The following is a 19,210-nucleotide window of genomic DNA, read 5'->3' on the forward strand; positions in this document are numbered from 1 at the left end:
AAAACTTGGGTTCAGGAGGCCGTCACCGAGTCATCTATAGATTGGTTATATTCAGATTCATTTGATTTTGATTTTCTTTTGTTGCATGAGGTCAGAGTCCACAGCTAGGGAAGAGTCGTCAGATGACAATTGAAGTAGGGATCTGCCCCTTTCAATACTACTACTACTACCAAATTCACCGGTGCTACATATAAACATTGCGAAGCTTAGAACTAGATGGCCCTAAGAAACTACTCCAGCTATGCTCCAGCTGTGTCATATCAAGAAACAAAAAGGAAGAAGTGTCCCTGGCCTAGGCACCTATGGAGCACACCCATGAGAAAATAAACAAATTCAGGCAAACAAAAAAAAAACGAACAGAGCACACAACCATGAGAAGATAAGCCTGAAGTACATTTATTTAGTGCACAATAACCTGGATAAACCATACTGCCATACTGGTGGCACATACAAACCATGGTGAAGGACAACTTGCATCAACACACCGATGCAAATTCAAATGTCTCGGATGTAAAAGTGCATCAAACACAGATGCCTCACGCGACTACTAGCAATTCAAATGGTCTTAGATGTGACAATACCAAGTATACGACAACTTCCAGGCTTGGGTGACAGCACACGAGCATTTGTGTGTTGCCTAAAATCCGTGAATCTTGATGCTCTCTTTCTTTGCAAGTCCAGCCTAACCAAACAGAAATTGCCACCCAAATTTAGAAGATGTATGCACAACAGTCAATATGTATGACAATATAAAATAGCATCGTAAATTACCTGAACTAGGAAAGTAGCAACATTTTTACGCTGATCACCTTGGAGTTGGATGACCTGGAAATATAGAAGATAACTCATCAGCATATATACCTTTACATTAGAGAACTTTGATTCAACAAAATAGGAGAACCTCGCTGTACCTGGCCTAGTTCTGGATCCTGGACTACAGTACCATTACAGCAGAATTCCTTTTTGAGATCCTTGAGAATCTTGTTGTAGCTGTAATCTTTCTTCAAGCCCTGAACAGTAGTCAGACTCTTTCTTCCGTTGCGCTGCTGGACACGCACATGCACATAGTTCTTTGATCCAGCACCAGCGCCGGAGTCCTCAGCATTTGCCTCAGCAAACGGATCTACAAAGAAGATGCGAAGTCAACTTCTCGGTAGAAGGTATAATAGGCAAGGCAGCCAGAGGATTCACAAATCAGTGTTAGACTGTAGGACAAACCAAAAATTACATGTTTCTGTGACATAGATATCTGTGAACACACATCTTCAGAATACAGATAAGATATGCATTAGTACCACCTCTAGAGAAGGTTAGGAAAAGCTCTTGTCCAGCATGATAAATATGTATACAACAACTAACTCATAATCAACTAGATGTGGTATTCTGTTAGTTGATAGAACTAGATATTGAGAACAATCTATTAGGTAATTTAGGGTAAGAGAGAACGTAAGTAAAGACAATCTATAGGTTATTTATAGGCAAAACAAATGATCCATGTTTCTGTAATATAGTGATCTGTGCCTGTGCATCTTTATTAATGCAGACAAGCTATGTACCTGTGCCTCTAGGGAAGGTTAGCAAAAGCTCTTGTCCAGCATGATACATATATGTAGCTATATAACAACTTATAATCTAGTGATAATGGTATGCTGTTGGTTACTGAGATTAGATATTGAGAACAGTCTATAGGTTAATTCAGGGAAGAGGGAACGTAAAGAAACACAATCTACAGGTTAAGGACTCAAATTGCTATAGATTGGCAGGTGTGATTCCCTAATGAAGAGATAATGAAATGAGTGCATACCAAAAGCAGTTGGAACCTGGACGTCGAGATCAGACATGAACTTGTTGTTTGGTTTGATTGGCCCCAAACAAACGAGGCTCTATTTATTGTCTTGATGTGTGAGCTGCAAAACATCCCAAACAATTACAAACCGTCCAGCAATACGTTAATTCTGAAATTTCAACATTCATTCTGAGAAGAGTATAAGCTAGAACTGAGCCACTGATATGCAATAGTTCCTAGATAGTAGGATATTACTAGGTGCTGACAGAAGTTGCATCTGAATTTCTTCTTAAGAAGACCTCTATTAAGTTATTATCATTATAGCTGATGAAATTTAAGAAATTCAGAGTTATAGTCACGAAATATCTAAGGCAGATATAGTCACGCAATACGGAGGGTACTCAGGGCATGTACAATGGTGCTATCTTAGGAGTGCCACGTAGGATAAATGATGAGGTGGAGGAGAGAGAACTTGTAAGAAAAGGCTTGTCTTCTCTTATTTAAGATAAGACAAGAGATGATCTCTTAGCACAATTTGTCTCACCATGTTTTAAGGAATTGCTAGTTATTGAAGATAAGGCTAAGATATAACTCATTGTAGACATACTTTTTTGTCATCTCTAAATTACATGCAAGACTTAAGATAAGACTGTCTTATCAACCATTGTACATGCCCTCAACAGTACAACATCGAATTAAGTGCACAGGACATTCAGCATAAAAAACGAGGGACGGTGTGCAAAACGCAAGCACAAGCCCCATCCTTGGTCACTTCCAAAATCCACATAGAAAGTAGAAGACCATACAAAGTAATTTACCTCCTTATTAACTACCAAGGGAGAACCTAAAATCAGCCCACAAATTTCCTAAATCACAAACAGCATGTTCCAAAATTGATCGTTCTAGACGCATCACGAAATATCTAAACCAGCCCACAATCACATACGCCGACAACAAAAAACAAGGCACTTATCTAAACTGCTCGCACGAACAGATCGGTTCAAATCGCGCCCGCAAACCTAAGCGAATCCCCAATATCAAACGCCCGATTTCCAGAAAACCGGCCTACCAGGTGAGGAAACCAACCGATTGGGGCCAAAAATCGGCACACCAACAAATCAACCCAACAGCCCCATTGAGATCTGGTCGGCTCGGAGCGAGATTGGGAGCGGGCGATCAGACGGCGCAACCGCAACAACCGATCGCGAGACGGAGTCAACCGCTAGAAATCGAACCCCGGGGGAGCACGGAAACGTCGAATCGGCCGACGGGGGGGAGGGCGAGGAGAGGGGGGAATCACCTTGTTCGGTGGAGAGAACCGCGGACGGCGAATGGGGGAGGAGCGGGGGAGGAGGAGAAACGCAGCACGGGACGAGACGACTTGACCTCGGCTCGGGGGAAATATCTGTCTCCTCTCCTCTCTCTCCTTCCGCCCCGGTTCCACCACCGTCGGTTATAAAGGAGCACGCCGCGTATAAATTAGGCGGACCGACGATTAAACGTGGGGAGAGGATATTCGGTCCGTCGGTTCTACGCTAAATTTAGCCTTGCCGTCGGTTCAGGCCCATTAGCGGCAGATGGAGTTGTAATCTTGTCCTGTTAGTTTTGCTGGGCCCTGATTCTTAGGCGTCAACCTTGCCTAATCACAAATTAGTCAGAGGTTTGTCTCAAAAAAAAACAAATTAGTCAGAGGTACCCGTTCGAGATTAAAAAAACCTTTTCCAAAGTGCACATGTTTCCCTCTAAAAAAAGTGCATATATGTAAATGCCTCTGGTGACAACACTTTTTTTAAGAAAATTGTGAACCGTTTTAAACTCATGACTTTTTAAGAAGCAATCATAAATATTTTTCAAAAATTCACGAACATTTTTCGTATTTGCGAACACTTTTCAAATTCATGAACATCTTTTTATAATCATGGATATTTTTTTAAATCCATGGACATTTTTTTGTTTCACCAAAAAAATTTAAATTTGCAGAAAAGAACCCATGTAGAGTTTTTTCATGTGCTTTCCTTAGTTTTGGATTGACAAGTACGACACACATCCCGTATGATAAAATAGGCCCAAACAATAGAAGCACAAAAAGCGCACGTCTGTGTCCCTTGGCTCTAGCGACCCGAAGGCGCTCCGCTAGGATTTGTCATGCCTCTCATCGGCGGCGCCGCCGATCCGGCACGTCTTTTGTGGTTCTAGGACAATGGAGGCGCTGTTTTAGGTGTTTTTTTATTAGTTTTTTTGCCATGCTCAAGAAGACGAGTTGGCGTGACTTTTTAAAGATGGATCAAGGTTATCCCCGCCTAGCCCCCGTCCTGGCGGTGCTTCTACCGTCGTCGGAGGGCGTGTGGAGGTGTGTCTCCGGCTAATTTCGTGAGATTCGGTTGGCGTTTGTCTTCGGTGGATCCGTTTGGAATCGGTCTTCGTTTGTATGCGTATGTGTGCCTACATGTTGCATCATTCTGATCTACACTTCTCTTCATCGACGGTGGTCGCTATTATGGTGTGCTGGTTCTATGGGGTCTTTCCAATGGTCTACTATAATAAGGTTTGTCGGCTCCGACGAGGGAGGGGCAATGATGACGACGTGCCTTCGGCTTGCTCCAATTCTTGTAGTCGTCACTAGGTGGTCTGCGGACCTAGATATAATTTTTACTTCTGTTTTTTATACTCCTTGACAATTGATGAATAAATCAGAAGTTTTCTCAAAGAAAAAAAGAAGTGTGAAAAAAGGCCTACAACACTACAGGACGATGACACATAAGAAATGTACGAGAACCGCCAAACATAAAAAAGAACAGAGATGGTGGAGAGGGGGAAACAAGACAATACAAATAAGGATGACATCACCTAGATGTGCAATAACTATTTCACATCTAGATGAGCCCTAGAAGCACTAAGTAAAAAAAATATAAATTTTTTAATTCTCATATGGATGAGAATTAACAAAGTCTCATCTAACTTCTATATCATTTAATTTTACGTGAAGATTGGTGCTGATATAACATGGGCACAAATGCACATCAGCACACATTTGTCTGCACAAGTCTAAAAGTTGACAAAGTTACTCAACGTTGATTATATTTTTAACAATCCATATTTCAATATAACAACAAACAAAACAATTTTTTTTGGTAGTATACGACCAGTGACTGGTTACGAAAATTGACCATCAATCTCCAAGTGCTTTCCTGGCAAATGCGTCATTGACTATACCAATAAAATCCACGCCATTTTGGTGAAACGAGCCGTATGATGCAGACATGAAACACCACTTTATCATTTATGTAAGATGCATATCATTCTCAAAATCGAGACTTACACAGAATTGATATTGTCAGGTTCGTCTTTTAAAGCACTTCTTATCATGATTTTTTTGCGGCGAATTCTTATCATGAATTTGTAACCATTTAAACATTTGTAAGCATTAAATATTTGTTTAATACGTATCTGTTTAAATTTGTAACCATTAAACAGATATTAAACAAATCAAAGTCAGAGCTCATATTTACACTGTCAGAATACACTTGGTAATTCTTTAAAAGAGGCTTGAATTGCCAAAACGTCTTGTATTTAAAAACAGATGGTGTATTTAGGAATGGAAGAGAAACAAAAGATCAGCAGGCTGCAGTGACGTCTCCAAGATAACAGTGGAAGAGCTGGCACTACGTATGGCATGGATGGTCGACGCACTAGTCAAGTCAATCTTCTCCCCTGAAGAGATGGAAGAGATGCTCCCTCATCAGGAAGTCAATGTTCTACGGATCGCTCACAGCCACGGGTGATGGACCCGTACAATCGTATGCAGCGCCGAGGAAAAGGAAAGGCATACAAAACCCGCCGCCGATTGAGAACCACCGCACCTTCAATACGCGCACGAGACCATCCGGAGGGCCCTTGATTGGATTCCCTGTCTGAACGGAGCCCTGCGCTGTTCTTCCCTACAGCAACCGGCAGCATCTTCTGGGACTTCGTTGCCTGCACTGCACGCCACACGTTTTTGTCTTCATTAGTTCTTGTAGAGAAGATGATATGAATTCATTTATTTGCTTAACATGCGAATGAACAAATTGAAAAACCGTGCTTCGGGAGAGGGAAAATAAGTGCAATATTACAGGTTTGAAATGGGAGAATGCTGGAGCGGGGAGAAACGCAACGCGTTTCAGCTGAGCTAGTTCCAGGGAACTTCATGGAGGAAATTGGCGTCGATAGCCGAAAGATTGGATTCATGCGAACTGAGCCTGTATCTTTGACCTTCCTTTCTGCACATGGACAATCAATTAGTCATCATCATACAGGACAGAGGCTAACAGGCCTATAAATACCATTACCTGTTGTTGGATCATATCAGCAAGTGCTTCCATACCAACATGGATTTCCACTCTTCCCCTCGGCGTTTTCCGGCTTACCTCCTACTATGCTTATGCCTTATGATAAACATAAGCAGAGGGTATGGATCTCAAAAGGTATGGCCAATTCATCACCCTGCATTTTATGGCATAGTGTTGGTTCTGTTCGATGCTAAGATATGTTTTATGTTCCTCTCCACGCATAGCTGTACATCGTTTACCTGGGAGAGAAGAAACATGATGACCCTTCTCTGGTAACATCTTCGCACCATGACATGCTCACCACCATTCTTGGAAGGTAAACCTCAGAACAAGCTTCCTATCTTTCCGAGTTTGGTTCTGATCTTCTGAATGGCAATATACATTTAGAGGACAGAGTATTTCGTTCGACAATTCCGAGAAAGGCTGCCGTTTTATTTTTCCTCATCACTTGCTGATTTGTTTCAGCAAGGAAGATGCGTTGGCCTCCATCACTTACAGCTACAAGCATGGCTTCTCCGGCTTCGCGGCGATGTTAACAGATGACCAAGCACAAGATCTTGGAGGTGGGCCAAGTTTACTACAAAAATTGCTTCGCTAATTCTCTGATGGTCTAACAATATCCTGTTAAGATAACCGAATTGGAGAATTCAATCCTGATGCATGATCCTTTCTTCTGAAGAAAGAAACGTATTTGGTGATTATTATTTGCTCATTAGTTAAGCTGTTTATCTTTCTAATCATCGATATGAGTTCGAGGGTGGGCAGTCATATGGTTCTTATTCCCGTTTTGTGGAAACCTACTCCGGATCAATGTATGGTCTCTTTTCTGCAATACAACTTATTTGTAGTTGTACACTCATTTTAGTATGAAGCTGCACATCTGCAGTAGCCTTACGATCCTGCCTGATTATTATTTCAATTTTTCCTATTTCTTAGGTGACTGAAAAATAACTACTTTTAAGTCACTGCTGAGAATTGTCCAATCAAACTTCAGAATTCGTGAAAGGGTAAAATAAGGGGCGAGAAAATTTTGATCTTGGGACTATCAGTAGTTAACTGAGAAGCAGACAATTTCTTTCTCGGGTTATGAGGATCCTTTCTTTTTGTTACTCTGTGATGTATACACCACATATACATAACTAACTGGCGGCTTCTGATTTAGAATTTTAGTTCCTCATGTATATTTTTGACATGTTCAGAGCTACCTGAAGTTATCAGCGTTACTCCAAATCAGCATCATGACTTGATGACCACAAGAAGTTGGGATTTCCTTGGCATGAACCTGGACCATCAGCCACCCAGTAAACTTCTGCAGAGGAGCAAATATGGAGAAGATGTAATTATCGGGATAGTTGACACTGGTCAGTCCTTCATTGCTAACAAGTTAAATTAGAGAAAAAAATCTTCACCAAGCAAATTCCTGCTAAAACACTGCAAATGCAATTGATGCAGGGATCTGGCCTGAATCAAGAAGCTTCAGCGACGAAGGATACGGACCAGTACCGTCACGATGGAAGGGTGTGTGTCAGCTGGGGCAGGCCTGGAACAGCACCAACTGCAGCAGGAAAATCATAGGCGCACGGTACTATCCTGCGGGTCTGGACAAGGCTGACCAAGCGAACAATTACATGTCGGCACGGGACATTAATGGGCACGGGACACACACCGCATCCACAGCAGCCGGTGCAATAGTAGAGGGGGTCAGCCTCCATGGCCTGGCAGCAGGGGTGGCACGGGGTGGTGCGCCCCGAGCGCGCCTTGCAGTGTACAAGGTTGCATTCGAGGGCCCGAAGAAGGTGCAGCTTGCTAGTGCCGCGCTGCTAGCAGCTCTGGATGATGCGATTCATGATGGAGTTGACATCCTATCCCTATCAGTCCAATATAATGACAATTCATTTGGTTCACTCCATGCAGTCCAGAAGGGTATTACCGTTGTTTATGGCGCGGGAAATAGCGGGCCTAGACCACAAGTCATTTCTAACACAGCCCCTTGGGTCATCACAGTCGCAACGAGCAAGATCGACCGGTCTTTTCCAACTGCCATTACCCTTGGAAACAATCAAACCATCGTGGTATGCACAAACATGATCTTTGTTAGAATCCTGGGAGGCAACTTTGCTCCACCTATCATCCTCAAACACTTACCACTCAATATTTATGCATAACTTTTCATATTTGCAGGGTCAATCACTCTATTACATGATAAAAAATGAATCCAAGAGTGGGTTCCAGCCACTTGTACAAGGTGGAAGGTGTGTCAGATGCTATTCGGTTTCTCAATTGACTACATTTATAAATAGATGTCATTTTCTGCTTAGGCATTAAGATCTGAATCCAGTTGAGCAATTATTGTGGTCTTTCTGTTTTCAGCTGCTCAATCGAGGCGCTAAATGGCACGGAAATCAACGGAAAAATTGTTCTATGCATTAAAGAAACTTTTGGCCCAACAGCAGACATTCTCCCAGACGCCATAACAAATGTTAAAAGTGGTGGGGCATTTGGTCTTATTTTCGCAATATATACCATAGATAAGCTTTTGAGCACCGAAGATTGTGTGGGCATTGCATGTGTCATTGTCGACATTGATATCGGGTTTCAAGTTGCAACATACATTGGAAGCCAAGGGTAAGAACCTATTTTGTGGCCTTCCATGCTTAGTTGCTTACAGATGTTATCTTTTATCCAGCAATTATTTAAAGACTCAATAAACTGTGCTTTAACTTGAGCAGCTCGCCCATTGCCAAGATTGAGCCAGCAAGTACTATAACAGGAAACCGAGTTCCTGCTCCAAGAGTCGCATTTTTTTCTTCAAGAGGCCCGTCCGCCAAGTACCCTACAGTTCTTAAGGTACACAAGCTAAAATGAGCGCATTCTGTTGTCCTTGCAATATATATACTATTATTCCAGAAACAATTTTCGGAAAAACACCAACTAGTAGGGATTGATCGTAAGATTTCTCTCAGAAATAGGGACGTTAAGATGATTTTGTTTGACAGGTTAGCACTACCTTCATACGGTGAAATTATCTTAATCCCATTATAACTACTTTAACAGCCTGACATAGCCGCACCAGGAGTGAACATCTTAGCAGCTACAGGAGACGGATATGTGTTCGACTCAGGGGCATCAATGTCAACCCCACATGTAGCAGGCGTCGTAGCATTGCTAAAGGCTGTACATCCTGATTGGTCTCACGCTGCCCTAAAATCAGCAATTGTTACCACTGGTAAATTCCTAAAACATTATATCCACATGAAACACTATCCTCATCAATCCACTCACACTTTCTTAACAACGATTTGCTCTTCTTTGCATGGGTAAAGCATCAACCAAGGATGAGCATGGCATGCCGATGCTAGCAGAAGCACTACCCCGGAAGGTCGCCGACCCATTCGACTATGGAGGAGGAAACATAAATCCTAATGCAGCTGCCGATCCCGGCCTTGTTTACGACATCGATCCGAGGGACTACAGCAAGTTCTTCGCTTGCACGATTCAGAAATACGCTATCTGCAACATTTCTACATCGCCGGCATATCACCTAAACCTGCCTTCCATAGCCATTCCTGAGCTAAGGGGTCCAATTAAGGTGCAGCGAGCAGTCACGAACGTTGGCGAGGTCGACGCGGTTTACCGAGCCGATATACAGTCCCCCTCAGGAGTGAGGATCAAAGTCGACCCACCAACCCTAGTCTTCAACGCGACAACGAAAGTGCACGCCTTCAAGGTCAGCATGACGCCTCTGTGGAAGGTGCAAGGCGGCTACACGTTCGGCAGCCTGACTTGGCGCAACGAGCGCCACTCGGTGAGGATCCCACTAGCAGTCCGGATCACAATCCAAGATTTCTACGCCGATGTTGCATAGTAACGAGGAATGTCATATGAAAAATAAAGATTGGTGATGTTACGGATTTTAGCATGAATCACAAGATTATTTGTAGTACTTACGATTTGTAGTTTGTACTTGAAGAAATTTGTTTGCAATAGAACACTACTGTTATTGATTTTTGTCTGAATGCTCGGTTCTCGATTTTACCCCCGACGAATCACACAACGGAAATCGCTGGAGAGAGAGGAGGATGGCTGGGACGAACCTGGCGGCGTGGGCGGCGGAGAGCCTCGCCTGATTAGCCGTGGCCAGAGCCGACACGGGAGTGGGGGTCCGCGTACGTTGACCTCCGGCCGCCGGAGTCGACGGGACTCGTTCTGGTCCCGGTATCGCCGTGCGGCTGACCTTTTTTTTAGGGGGCGCCGTGCGGCTGACGGCCATTGTTCCCCAGCCTCGTCGTTCTGATCCTGTACATGGGCCTCAATAAATTGGGCCGTGCTATCTGGATGAGACAACTTCGGCGTTGAGGCCGTTGATGTAGCGTCGAGCCACAGCGCCAACACTATGTCTCGCTTACATCGTTTTTTTCAACGCGTTTTTGGCTTTTTAAACCTTTTTTTTGTTTATTTTTTCAACACTTAGGTTTTCTACCTGTCTTCCTTAGCTTTTGGATAAAAAAATTATTTTTTTGGCACGAAAAAACATGTTTTTTTTCTTTCGCGAGAGTCACAGTTTTGCTTCTGCTAGAGACACGGTTTTGCTTTCATGGGAGTCACGGCCGTGCCTATCAGAAACGAAAAAAGATGCTTTTTTTATTTTTTATTCCTTTCGCGAGAGTTACGGTTTTGCTTTCGCGAGAGGTACGGTTGTGCTTTCGCAAGAGTCACGGCCGTGCCTCTTAGAAAAAAAAAGAAAAACGTTTTTTCTGTTCTTTTTCTTTCGCGAGAGTCACGGGTTTGCTTCCGCGAGAGGCATGGTTACGCTTTCGCGAGAGTCACGGCCGCGCCTGTCAGAAACAAAAAAATAATGTTTTATTTTTTCTTTTTCTTTCACGAGAGTCACGGTTTTGTTTCCGCGAGAAGCACGGTTATGATTTCATAAGAGGCACGGGTATGCCTCTTTCGGAAAGGGAAAAAATCGTACTTCCGGTTCAGATTTTTCATTCGGTTTTTTCCGTAAAAAAAGTTTGTCAAAACCTTTCAACATGGGATTTAGTTTTGAAGATCTAGATATGAGGAATCCAACGGTGAAAGCGATTCGAGATTTGAATGCACAGTTTAAGAGATAATTCTTTTTGAATAAATGGATCTACGAAAAAAAAGAAAACTCTCAGATTGTGATAAATGGTGCACATGCAGCGATCTTTGCAATGCATACTCCTCAATTAGTGATTTCGGCATCCATCTCGTCTGAAGCTTTCCTATGGGCTAGCCCAATAGCTTGTTACTCACTCGTCCGTTTGTGGGATTGTTTGTAGAATTTTCTTTCCTTTTTTTTCCTTTTTGGTTTTTTTATTTCTTCTTTGGTTTTTTCTCATTGTTTTATTTCTTTTTTATTTTAAGTTTCGTTTTTCTTTGCTTTCTCTTTGTTTATTTCATGGGTTTCTTCAGGTTTTTTATTTCTCATATTCCTTATTTCTTTGATTTTTTTGTTTCTTCCTTGGTTTTTTATGGTTTTATTTTTTTATCGGCTTATACTATTTTTTATTCTTGTGCACCTGTATCCTCGGTTTTTGTTTCTTTCTTTTTGTTTTTTGTTTCATTAGTATTTTTACTATGTTTGTTTGGTTTTCATCGTATATTTTACGTATACATCAAGAATATTGTTTAAAACCATGTTTAATATTTTTCAATCACAAGTTCAACATTTTTTAATACATGGTTAATATTTTTATATGAATTTTAAACATTTTTAAAATGCTTGATTAAAAGTTTATAAATACAATATTAACATTTTGTGAATACATGATTAATATTTTTCTATACACATTTAACATTTTCAAATGCTTGATTAACAAGTTTTTATATAGTATTAGAATCTTCTTAATGCATGGCCAACATTTTTTCTATACACATTTAACAGATTTCAAATGCTTAATTAACATTTTTTAATGCAAGATAAATATTTTTTAATATAATGGTCAACATTTTTTATACATATTTAACATTTTTTGAAATGCTTGATTAATATTCCAATAATTGTTTACATTTTTTTAAATGCTTGATAAACATTTTTTAAATACATGATCAAATTGTTTCATACACATCGTATTATTTTTGTATACATGAGAAACATTTTCTCTATACATGTTTGACATTTGTCAAATGCTTGGTTATCATTTTTTCAAACGTTTTATGTATAGTGTTTTTGTATATATTTCTTTAAAATATTTGAAAGTATAAAAAAGTAAACAAAGCTGAAAACAAAAACAAAGTACGTGAAAGAAAAACGAGGTTGTGGTCTCCCGTGCGCCTGGGCCGACACATTCAGGCGAGGCTTCCCTCTGTCTCGCGTGTAGCAAGACATAGAGGCGCCAGAGTCACAATCACACTCTTCAATTCCGCACCTCGCTACAATAAGTAGTTTCTTTAAGCGAAGGCAAAAATCAAGTACTCTTTTAGTTAAGAAGAAAAGAATTGACAGTCAATTAACAAAAAACCGGACAAAAGCATTCACAGTCCACCGAGCGGCACAGACAAGATAACCTACACATAACACTACAAAGAAGACCTGTCGAGGTGGCACATTGGTGTCGTCGTGTCATCGCCATCACTTCTCTCCAAGCAAGGGCGATCGCCATCCCTTCACCATGAACGAGCGACTTTGACTTCACCACATACGACTGTCAACCCAACATATGGCATAGAGGTGTGTGGAGTCACATGAACGGCTATTTTTTTCGAAAAGGGGGGCTCCCGGCCTCTGCATCAGAACGATGCATACGGCCACCTTTATAAAAATCAAATAAGTTCAACAAGGTCTTGCAGTCACATGAAGGGCTATGCCACGCACTCAAGTGTTAACAGCTCTACGTTCATCCACAAGGATAATGCTAATCTCCGTTGCTGCGTTTGCAAGCCAAGCAGGCTGTTCGCTGTTGTCCGCGTCCAATTGCTGCCATGACATGCTCAGCTTTGTTCTGCACACGGCTAATCTGTCGAAATCGAGCTTGCCGTTCCTTGATCAGCTCAATGATTTCGGTGGCTTGGTGCATGTTCCTTGACCGGCCAGCTGTCCCAGCATTGATCAATGCAACGATCTCAGCACAATCAGTCTCCACCAGTAGCGGCGCTTGGGACCAGTGCAGGGCTACTCTAAGCCCCTTCTCGCACGCCGCTAGCTCAGCTTCCAGAGGTCCATGACAGTTGAACAACCATCTACATGCAGCAAAGATTATCTGTCCTTCGTGGTCATGTAAAATCATATATACCTGCACTCGCTTCGCCCTCTGCTGCAACATAAGAGCCATCAAAGTTGAGCTTGACATGTCCCGCTGGAGGGAGCTCCTATTTGACATCACAGGGAGTAAACGAGTTGGCATATGAGTACTCGTTGTGATACATCCACTCAGGTCAGCCGGGAATTTTCCATTGGTAATGTCCGCCTGCGGGTAGTGCTTGATCATGAGCAGATAGTCCATGTGTCCACACAAAAATCGTTTAGATGCTTCAATTGGAATCATTGGCTTATCATGGGCCAGTTCATTATGCACATGGCACACACGCCAGAACACCATTGATAACTAACATGCGTTGTGTGTCATTCAGTTATTGGAGGAGCATTAGCAGCTCCGGTTCAGAATTTCTGAGCGCATCATCACGCGAAGATTCCAAACGTTTTTCATTTCATTCCAAAGGGCATGCACACAATTTCGATTCTGACGGAGAGCCACGAAGAAGAACTATACAAAGTTGACACAGTAAGTAGTTGCATCTTTGCCTTTGTTCTCATCTTAAGAACATGTACAGGGTGCGCATCCATGTAAAACTTGGAGACGTGTACCATCGTGCACAAAATTATGTCGGCAAGTCATGCCAACATGAGCTAACGATGAACCAACCTGGCACGTGCGTGCACTACGGAGCCTCGCTGTCAAGAGACCTGCAGCACATCCCAGATTATCATATCGCAGTCCATCAGACACTATAACACGCATACGATCCGATCCTTTCATCAGCCAACAGAGTTACAAATCGTCGTCTTCAGCGCACCGAAAACCATTTAACATCAATAAACTAATCGATAATGGCAGGCAAACCGCGACAGCTTCTCACCCATCAAGTAGAGTGGAAACGTACTCAAATCACCTGCACACGCTTTTCATCAGAGACAAGAAGAACATTTCCATCCACTAAGACGTGGACTCGTGGCGTGTGCCAGTCAAAACCCGTTGCCGGGTCAACTCTGGATCCTGCATAAATATACACCACCCGGGATGTTGCTGCCCACGACATCGAGTTGGAGCAGCCGAGCAGAGGTAGTAATCACAGAAGAATCTGCTGCCCCTGCGTGCTTGTTTGGAGCTTGGTGCCTGGAGGCGAGGCTAGGAAGAAGATGACGAGGCGGTTCTTGCCTCTTTGCGCGCTCCTCATCGTGCTGCTCTGCATGGCGGCGAGCCTCGCGGAGGGGAGGCGCGGCGGGGGGCGCCCCATCATCGGCAGCGGCAGCGGCGGGGCCAGAGGGAGAGGGTCAGGCAGCCCGCGCGGCCTCAGCGGCGGCACCTGGGCGGCGTGCGTCGGCTCCTCGCTGCTGGTCGCGGTGGCCATGCTCTTCTAGCTTGCAGCGGCGAGAAGAAGTCAAGAAGGATGGTTGGGCAATGTAAATGTTCTGTGGATTCGTTGGTTCTTTACTACTACTGTCGATTTGATTGTTGTTGTATATACGTACAGATACATTCGTGAGCGGATTGATGAATTCATTTGACATGTTCTATCTTGATTAAGTGGATTATGGGCAGTTTGTTCATATTGAGACACCGTATATGTGGATGTGCATGATCTCTCCTCGTCAAAGTATCGTAGAGACAGCCCATGTGATTTCGCAGTGTGTTTAGCATCAAATCAAATACTACCACACAAACATAGTTTATTTTCATAACATTTCACAGAACCACATCGTAGAAACATAATGTGGTTATGTTATGTCAAATACATACTCCCTCGGTAAAGAAATGTGGTTATGTTATGTCAAATACATAACATTTCACTGGACTAAATACTCTTATATTTTTTTAGGGAGAGAGTACATGTAAATATCTTAGATCTGTAATCCATCATCTCGAAAACTCACAGGGGCACAAATGCATGCAACCACCCATTTGCTTCAAGATTGATGCATTAGTTTATGTCATTAACCCTTAATTGCTACACTTGGGGTCCATGCATGCTATCTTTTAGCAGAGTTGCATGCGTCACCCACCCCACCTCTCATTTTTTTATATTTTATCTTCAAATTTGAATCTATTGTATCTTTCGAACCAAAAGTACAAATTAAGTTTCATTTGCATATTCATGTTCGTTGCAATGTGTGCTTTCGAATAAGACTAGTTTTAGATACATTCAACACCTTTTTAAAGTTTACCAAGTTTCAAATATTAAAACTTGCTAGTCATAATATTATGTTTTACAAACTTATTATTTATTCTATCAAGTTATACTAGTTGAAACGCTTTTAGAACTTGTCAAAATGTTAGAGCCCTCACATGGTTTTAAGTTTCACTTTTGAACTTACTGATTTTATTGTTCATTTTAAGTTTCAGCAGTTGAAACTTAGCAAAATTTTAAATGCGTCAAAATGTATAAAAATTGGTCTTGTTTCAAAAGATATAATAGAATAAAATTGCAAGTCAAAAGAAAAAGCATGAGAAATGGGGTGGGTGGGGGTATGCACTCTCTTTCAAAGGTTGTACCAAAAACTGCATAGATGCAGTAATTAAGCTCTAATCACAAAACCATCTTCTGGATTTAGACGCAATCAAACGGCTGCATGCATGTATGCATGCCCCACCCCTGCTTGCCATAAATCGTCTTCTTCGTTCATCTCACCTTCTTCTCCTTTCGTAGACCTAGGGTATCCCCCAACTCCTGGTGAAGGAGCAAAGGTAGAGAACCATGTGAGAAAGATAAAGTCGGTATGATAATAATGATGACAAAGGTAGAAGATGGAGATAACTAGACATAGAGCAGACCATGGCACATCCGCGAATGGCAGACAGAAATTCAGAAGCATTAACTTTACAACCCTGTTTGGAATCCTGAAAAGCCATAAAAGCCATAGTAAAATCGCAGGAATGCTATTTCCGTAGGAAATGTTCATTTTCTTTCCTTTGGAGTGCAAGAATCGTAGGGAAAGTGTAGGATAGGAATAAGGTTCCCTTTGAATTTTAGGGCATCTTTCTTTCACATGATAAAAACAGACATGAACAGATTTTTTTTGAACATGTTACCATGACATGTGGAATCTTAGAGGAATCGAAGACACTCAAATTGCTAGTTGCATCACAGAAAAAAAATAAGAATTAGATTAAAAAATAATGAGAATGTGAATGGAGGGAGAGAAGCCCATATCTGATTCTTATAGAAGAGTGAACCCTCGAATCCGGGTTGGCGACAACTCGCCTTGAAGCTGTCTACCACTAGACGACAGGAGAGGTCTCACAAGAATTAGATATCATACCTCCGGGCTTATCCATCTCCAAATCAATTAGCCTACCGGCACTTGGGAAGAACCTCCTAGCGCCATGGCGAGTGCGTCATGTTTTCACTCAAGCCACCTAGGTTTGAAAAAAGTTAAGGAGAAAACTTCCCCTCTTGGCTTTTTTTTAATTAGCCTACTAGCAAAGTACGTAAAATTATTTCCAAAAAAAGAAGAAAGGATGAATTCTCTTCAAAAACTGAGGTAATGAAAAGTTTTTTTTTCTTTTTGCAATTTTGCACATGCTTTCAAATATGAGTGCGGCTAGATCTCAGTCGACCTAGACTTAATCAAATGATATAGTATGTAGGAAAAAGAAGAAGAAAAACTAAAAAAATTACACAGATCTTCATGCAAGATGAAACAAATATCGAGAAAGCTAAGTACCTGCCGACTGGTCGTTAGGGATAGGCACGTACGATTCCCGCACCCGTACATTCTAAATCCCGCGACGGAAAAAAAGTTTTTTTTTCTTTTTGCAATTTTGCACATGCTTTCAAATATGAGTGCGGCTAGATCTCAGTCGACCTAGACTTAATCAAATGATATAGTATGTAGGAAAAAGAAGAAGAAAAACTAAAAAAATTACACAGATCTTCATGCAAGATCAAACAAATATAGAGAAAGCTAAGTACCTGCCGACTGGTCGTTAGGGATAGACACGTACGATTCCCGCACCCGTACATTCTAAATCCCGCGACGTAAAAAAAAGTAGCCACAGCAAGATTCGAACCCCGCACCTACAACCTCACTACTAACCTTGCCTATATCTGATGACCATCTCAGCCAACCAGATGTTTTGTCTAGAAGTGGGCTAATTCTGTAGATATGTGATTACAACGAGTAGGCCACTGCTATGGTGCAGCCCTCCATTTGATTTTTTTTCTGTTACGAATTGGTAATACTCGGATTTTGTTGTATTTCTATAGATAATGCATTTTCGTTTTTTCTTTCACTCATGAATCATTTTGTGGTTCACTTCTTGATGGAAGTAGGCATCCCCGCGAGAACGATATTTCTATAGAGGATTCTACATGAGATGCCCTTGGACAGGTGGGAGATGTTGGCGAAGGGAAGGTGGCGCGTCGTGTCATGGTAGAATCCAAGCAAATCTTCGTAGTAATTTGGTGAGAGAGGGATCATCATAGGTGGGAAGACTATATGTAGTTACAACATAACAATTATGTAGTCACCGGGTTGTAGTCATCAACATGGTTATTTTTATAGTTACCAAGTTGTATATGTTATAGAAACATGATTATTGTAGACCGACTTACCCATTATTTGGTTTACAAAAAATCATGTAAATATTCCTCGGCAACTATTGTGTAAATAGCATGATAATATAGGCTTCCGGACCTGATATTTTACATGCAAACACCAAGTATTTTTGACCCGTGAGAAAAAGTTGTTGAAAACATATCACCGATAACTTCAAAGTAATAGCATGGTAAGATACGCCCCTAACCTGATAATTTAGGTACAAACACCACGATAACTTTGACCCGTGGAAAAAAGTTGTTGAAATTAAAACATACCGCTGATAACTTCTAAGTAATAGCATGGTAATATATGCCCTCGGACCTGATAACTCAGGTACAAACACCACGATAATTTTGACCAGAGAAAAAGATATTAAAAACATACAACCAATAGCTTTTGTGTAAATAGCATGATAATATAGGCTTCCAGACCTGATAACTTATATACAAACACCACAATAACTTTGACCCGTGAAAAAAAGTTGTTGAAAACATACCACCGATAACTTGTGTGTAAAAGCGTGATAATATACGCTTCCGGACCTGATAACCCAGGTACAAACAACACGATTACTTATGACCTATGAAAAAAAGTTATTGAGAACATACTCTATAAATAACATGGTAACACAGGATCCCAGACCTGATAACTTATTTAAGCACTGTAGACCTGATAACAGGTACAAATACCAAGGTAACTTTGAACCAGGTGCAGAAATTATTGAAAACATACACCGATAATTTTTATGTAAATAGCATGATAATATACTCATCCACATATGATAACTTACATACAAACACCCCGTTAACCTTGACCAGACGCTTTTTGTTGTTGAAAATATACCTCGGTAATTTCTGTGTAGATAACATGATCATTTAAGCACTATAGATCTGATAACTTAGATACGAACACCACAATAAATTTCGAACCAGGTAAAAATTGTTGAAAACATACGCCCGATAATTCTGTGTAAATAACATGATAATATACGCATCCACACCTGATAATTTACATACAAACACCGCGGTAACCTCGACCAGACGATTATTCGTTGTTGAAAATATACCCCGGTAACCAAAATGCATAACTTGTGTGCAAAAACAATGGTATTTTTCGTAGCTAATAACGTAGACTCAAACACCATAGTAAATTTTCACCGGGGGAGAAGTTGTTGAAATATATCCCGATAATCTTCGTGTAAAGTTTGCATGTTGCCTATGCTAAACTTAGCATGCTTCTCACGCTTATCAGCATTATAATGATAGAGTTGTCAACCTTTGTCATGTTATTTGTTATCAGAGCGTTATGTTG

At 41.4% G+C, this 19,210-nt stretch overlaps 2 protein-coding genes and 1 long non-coding RNA gene across 4 annotated transcripts; 1 reads left to right on the top strand and 2 right to left on the bottom strand.

Moving 5' to 3' along the window:
* Positions 1 to 372: 372 nt before the first annotated feature.
* LOC125545035 (protein translation factor SUI1 homolog) lies at positions 373 to 3,263 on the bottom strand. The gene is made up of 5 exons (XM_048708883.2): positions 3,087 to 3,263; positions 1,805 to 1,907; positions 912 to 1,123; positions 772 to 825; positions 373 to 682 (listed from the first exon to the last, which is right to left on the bottom strand). Exons 2-5 carry the CDS (start codon positions 1,839 to 1,841, stop codon positions 638 to 640), a joined length of 348 nt encoding a protein of 115 aa, XP_048564840.1. The 5' UTR covers positions 1,842 to 1,907; positions 3,087 to 3,263; the 3' UTR covers positions 373 to 637.
* A 1,979-nt stretch (positions 3,264 to 5,242) lies between these two features.
* On the bottom strand, positions 5,243 to 10,394 carry LOC125545036 (uncharacterized). 2 transcript variants are annotated; one of them, XR_007299875.2, is made up of 6 exons: positions 10,209 to 10,392; positions 7,320 to 7,423; positions 6,354 to 6,735; positions 6,115 to 6,268; positions 5,899 to 6,045; positions 5,243 to 5,766 (listed from the first exon to the last, which is right to left on the bottom strand). It is a non-coding gene; the product is annotated as an uncharacterized LOC125545036 (long non-coding RNA). The 2 variants fall into 2 exon arrangements; XR_015619371.1 differs by having other exon boundaries at positions 6,354 to 7,423; positions 10,209 to 10,394.
* On the top strand, positions 6,116 to 10,118 carry LOC125545034 (subtilisin-like protease SBT3.8). Its single transcript, XM_048708882.2, has 10 exons — positions 6,116 to 6,249; positions 6,339 to 6,430; positions 6,580 to 6,677; positions 7,314 to 7,475; positions 7,567 to 8,186; positions 8,296 to 8,366; positions 8,485 to 8,739; positions 8,844 to 8,961; positions 9,169 to 9,340; positions 9,438 to 10,118. The coding sequence occupies exons 1-10, from the start codon at positions 6,154 to 6,156 to the stop codon at positions 9,977 to 9,979; spliced, it is 2,226 nt and encodes a 741-aa protein (XP_048564839.1). The 5' UTR covers positions 6,116 to 6,153; the 3' UTR covers positions 9,980 to 10,118.
* Positions 10,395 to 19,210: the final 8,816 nt, after the last annotated feature.

Source organism: Triticum urartu, chromosome 3A (assembly GCF_056163025.1).
Source record: "Triticum urartu cultivar PI428250 chromosome 3A, HENAU_Tu73, whole genome shotgun sequence".
Lineage (NCBI taxonomy): Eukaryota > Viridiplantae > Streptophyta > Magnoliopsida > Poales > Poaceae > Triticum > Triticum urartu.

What these genes read in the sequence shown, in the direction of transcription:
- LOC125545034 (XM_048708882.2), top strand. Translation starts at nt 6,154, where the DNA reads ATGGATTTCCACTCTTCCCCTCGGCGTTTTCCGGCTTACCTCCTACTA. An exon ending in TATCGGGATAGTTGACACTG is followed by an intron (nt 7,476 to 7,566) that starts GTCAGTCCTTCA and finishes CAATTGATGCAG; the next exon opens with GGATCTGGCCTGAATCAAGA. An exon ending in CCACTTGTACAAGGTGGAAG is followed by an intron (nt 8,367 to 8,484) that starts GTGTGTCAGATG and finishes TTCTGTTTTCAG; the next exon opens with CTGCTCAATCGAGGCGCTAA.
- LOC125545035 (XM_048708883.2), bottom strand. Translation starts at nt 1,841, where the DNA reads ATGTCTGATCTCGACGTCCAGGTTCCAACTGCTTTTG. An exon ending in CCAGGTTCCAACTGCTTTTG is followed by an intron (nt 1,124 to 1,804) that starts GTATGCACTCAT and finishes TCTTCTTTGTAG; the next exon opens with ATCCGTTTGCTGAGGCAAAT. An exon ending in TTGCTACTTTCCTAGTTCAG is followed by an intron (nt 683 to 771) that starts GTAATTTACGAT and finishes CTGTTTGGTTAG; the next exon opens with GCTGGACTTGCAAAGAAAGA.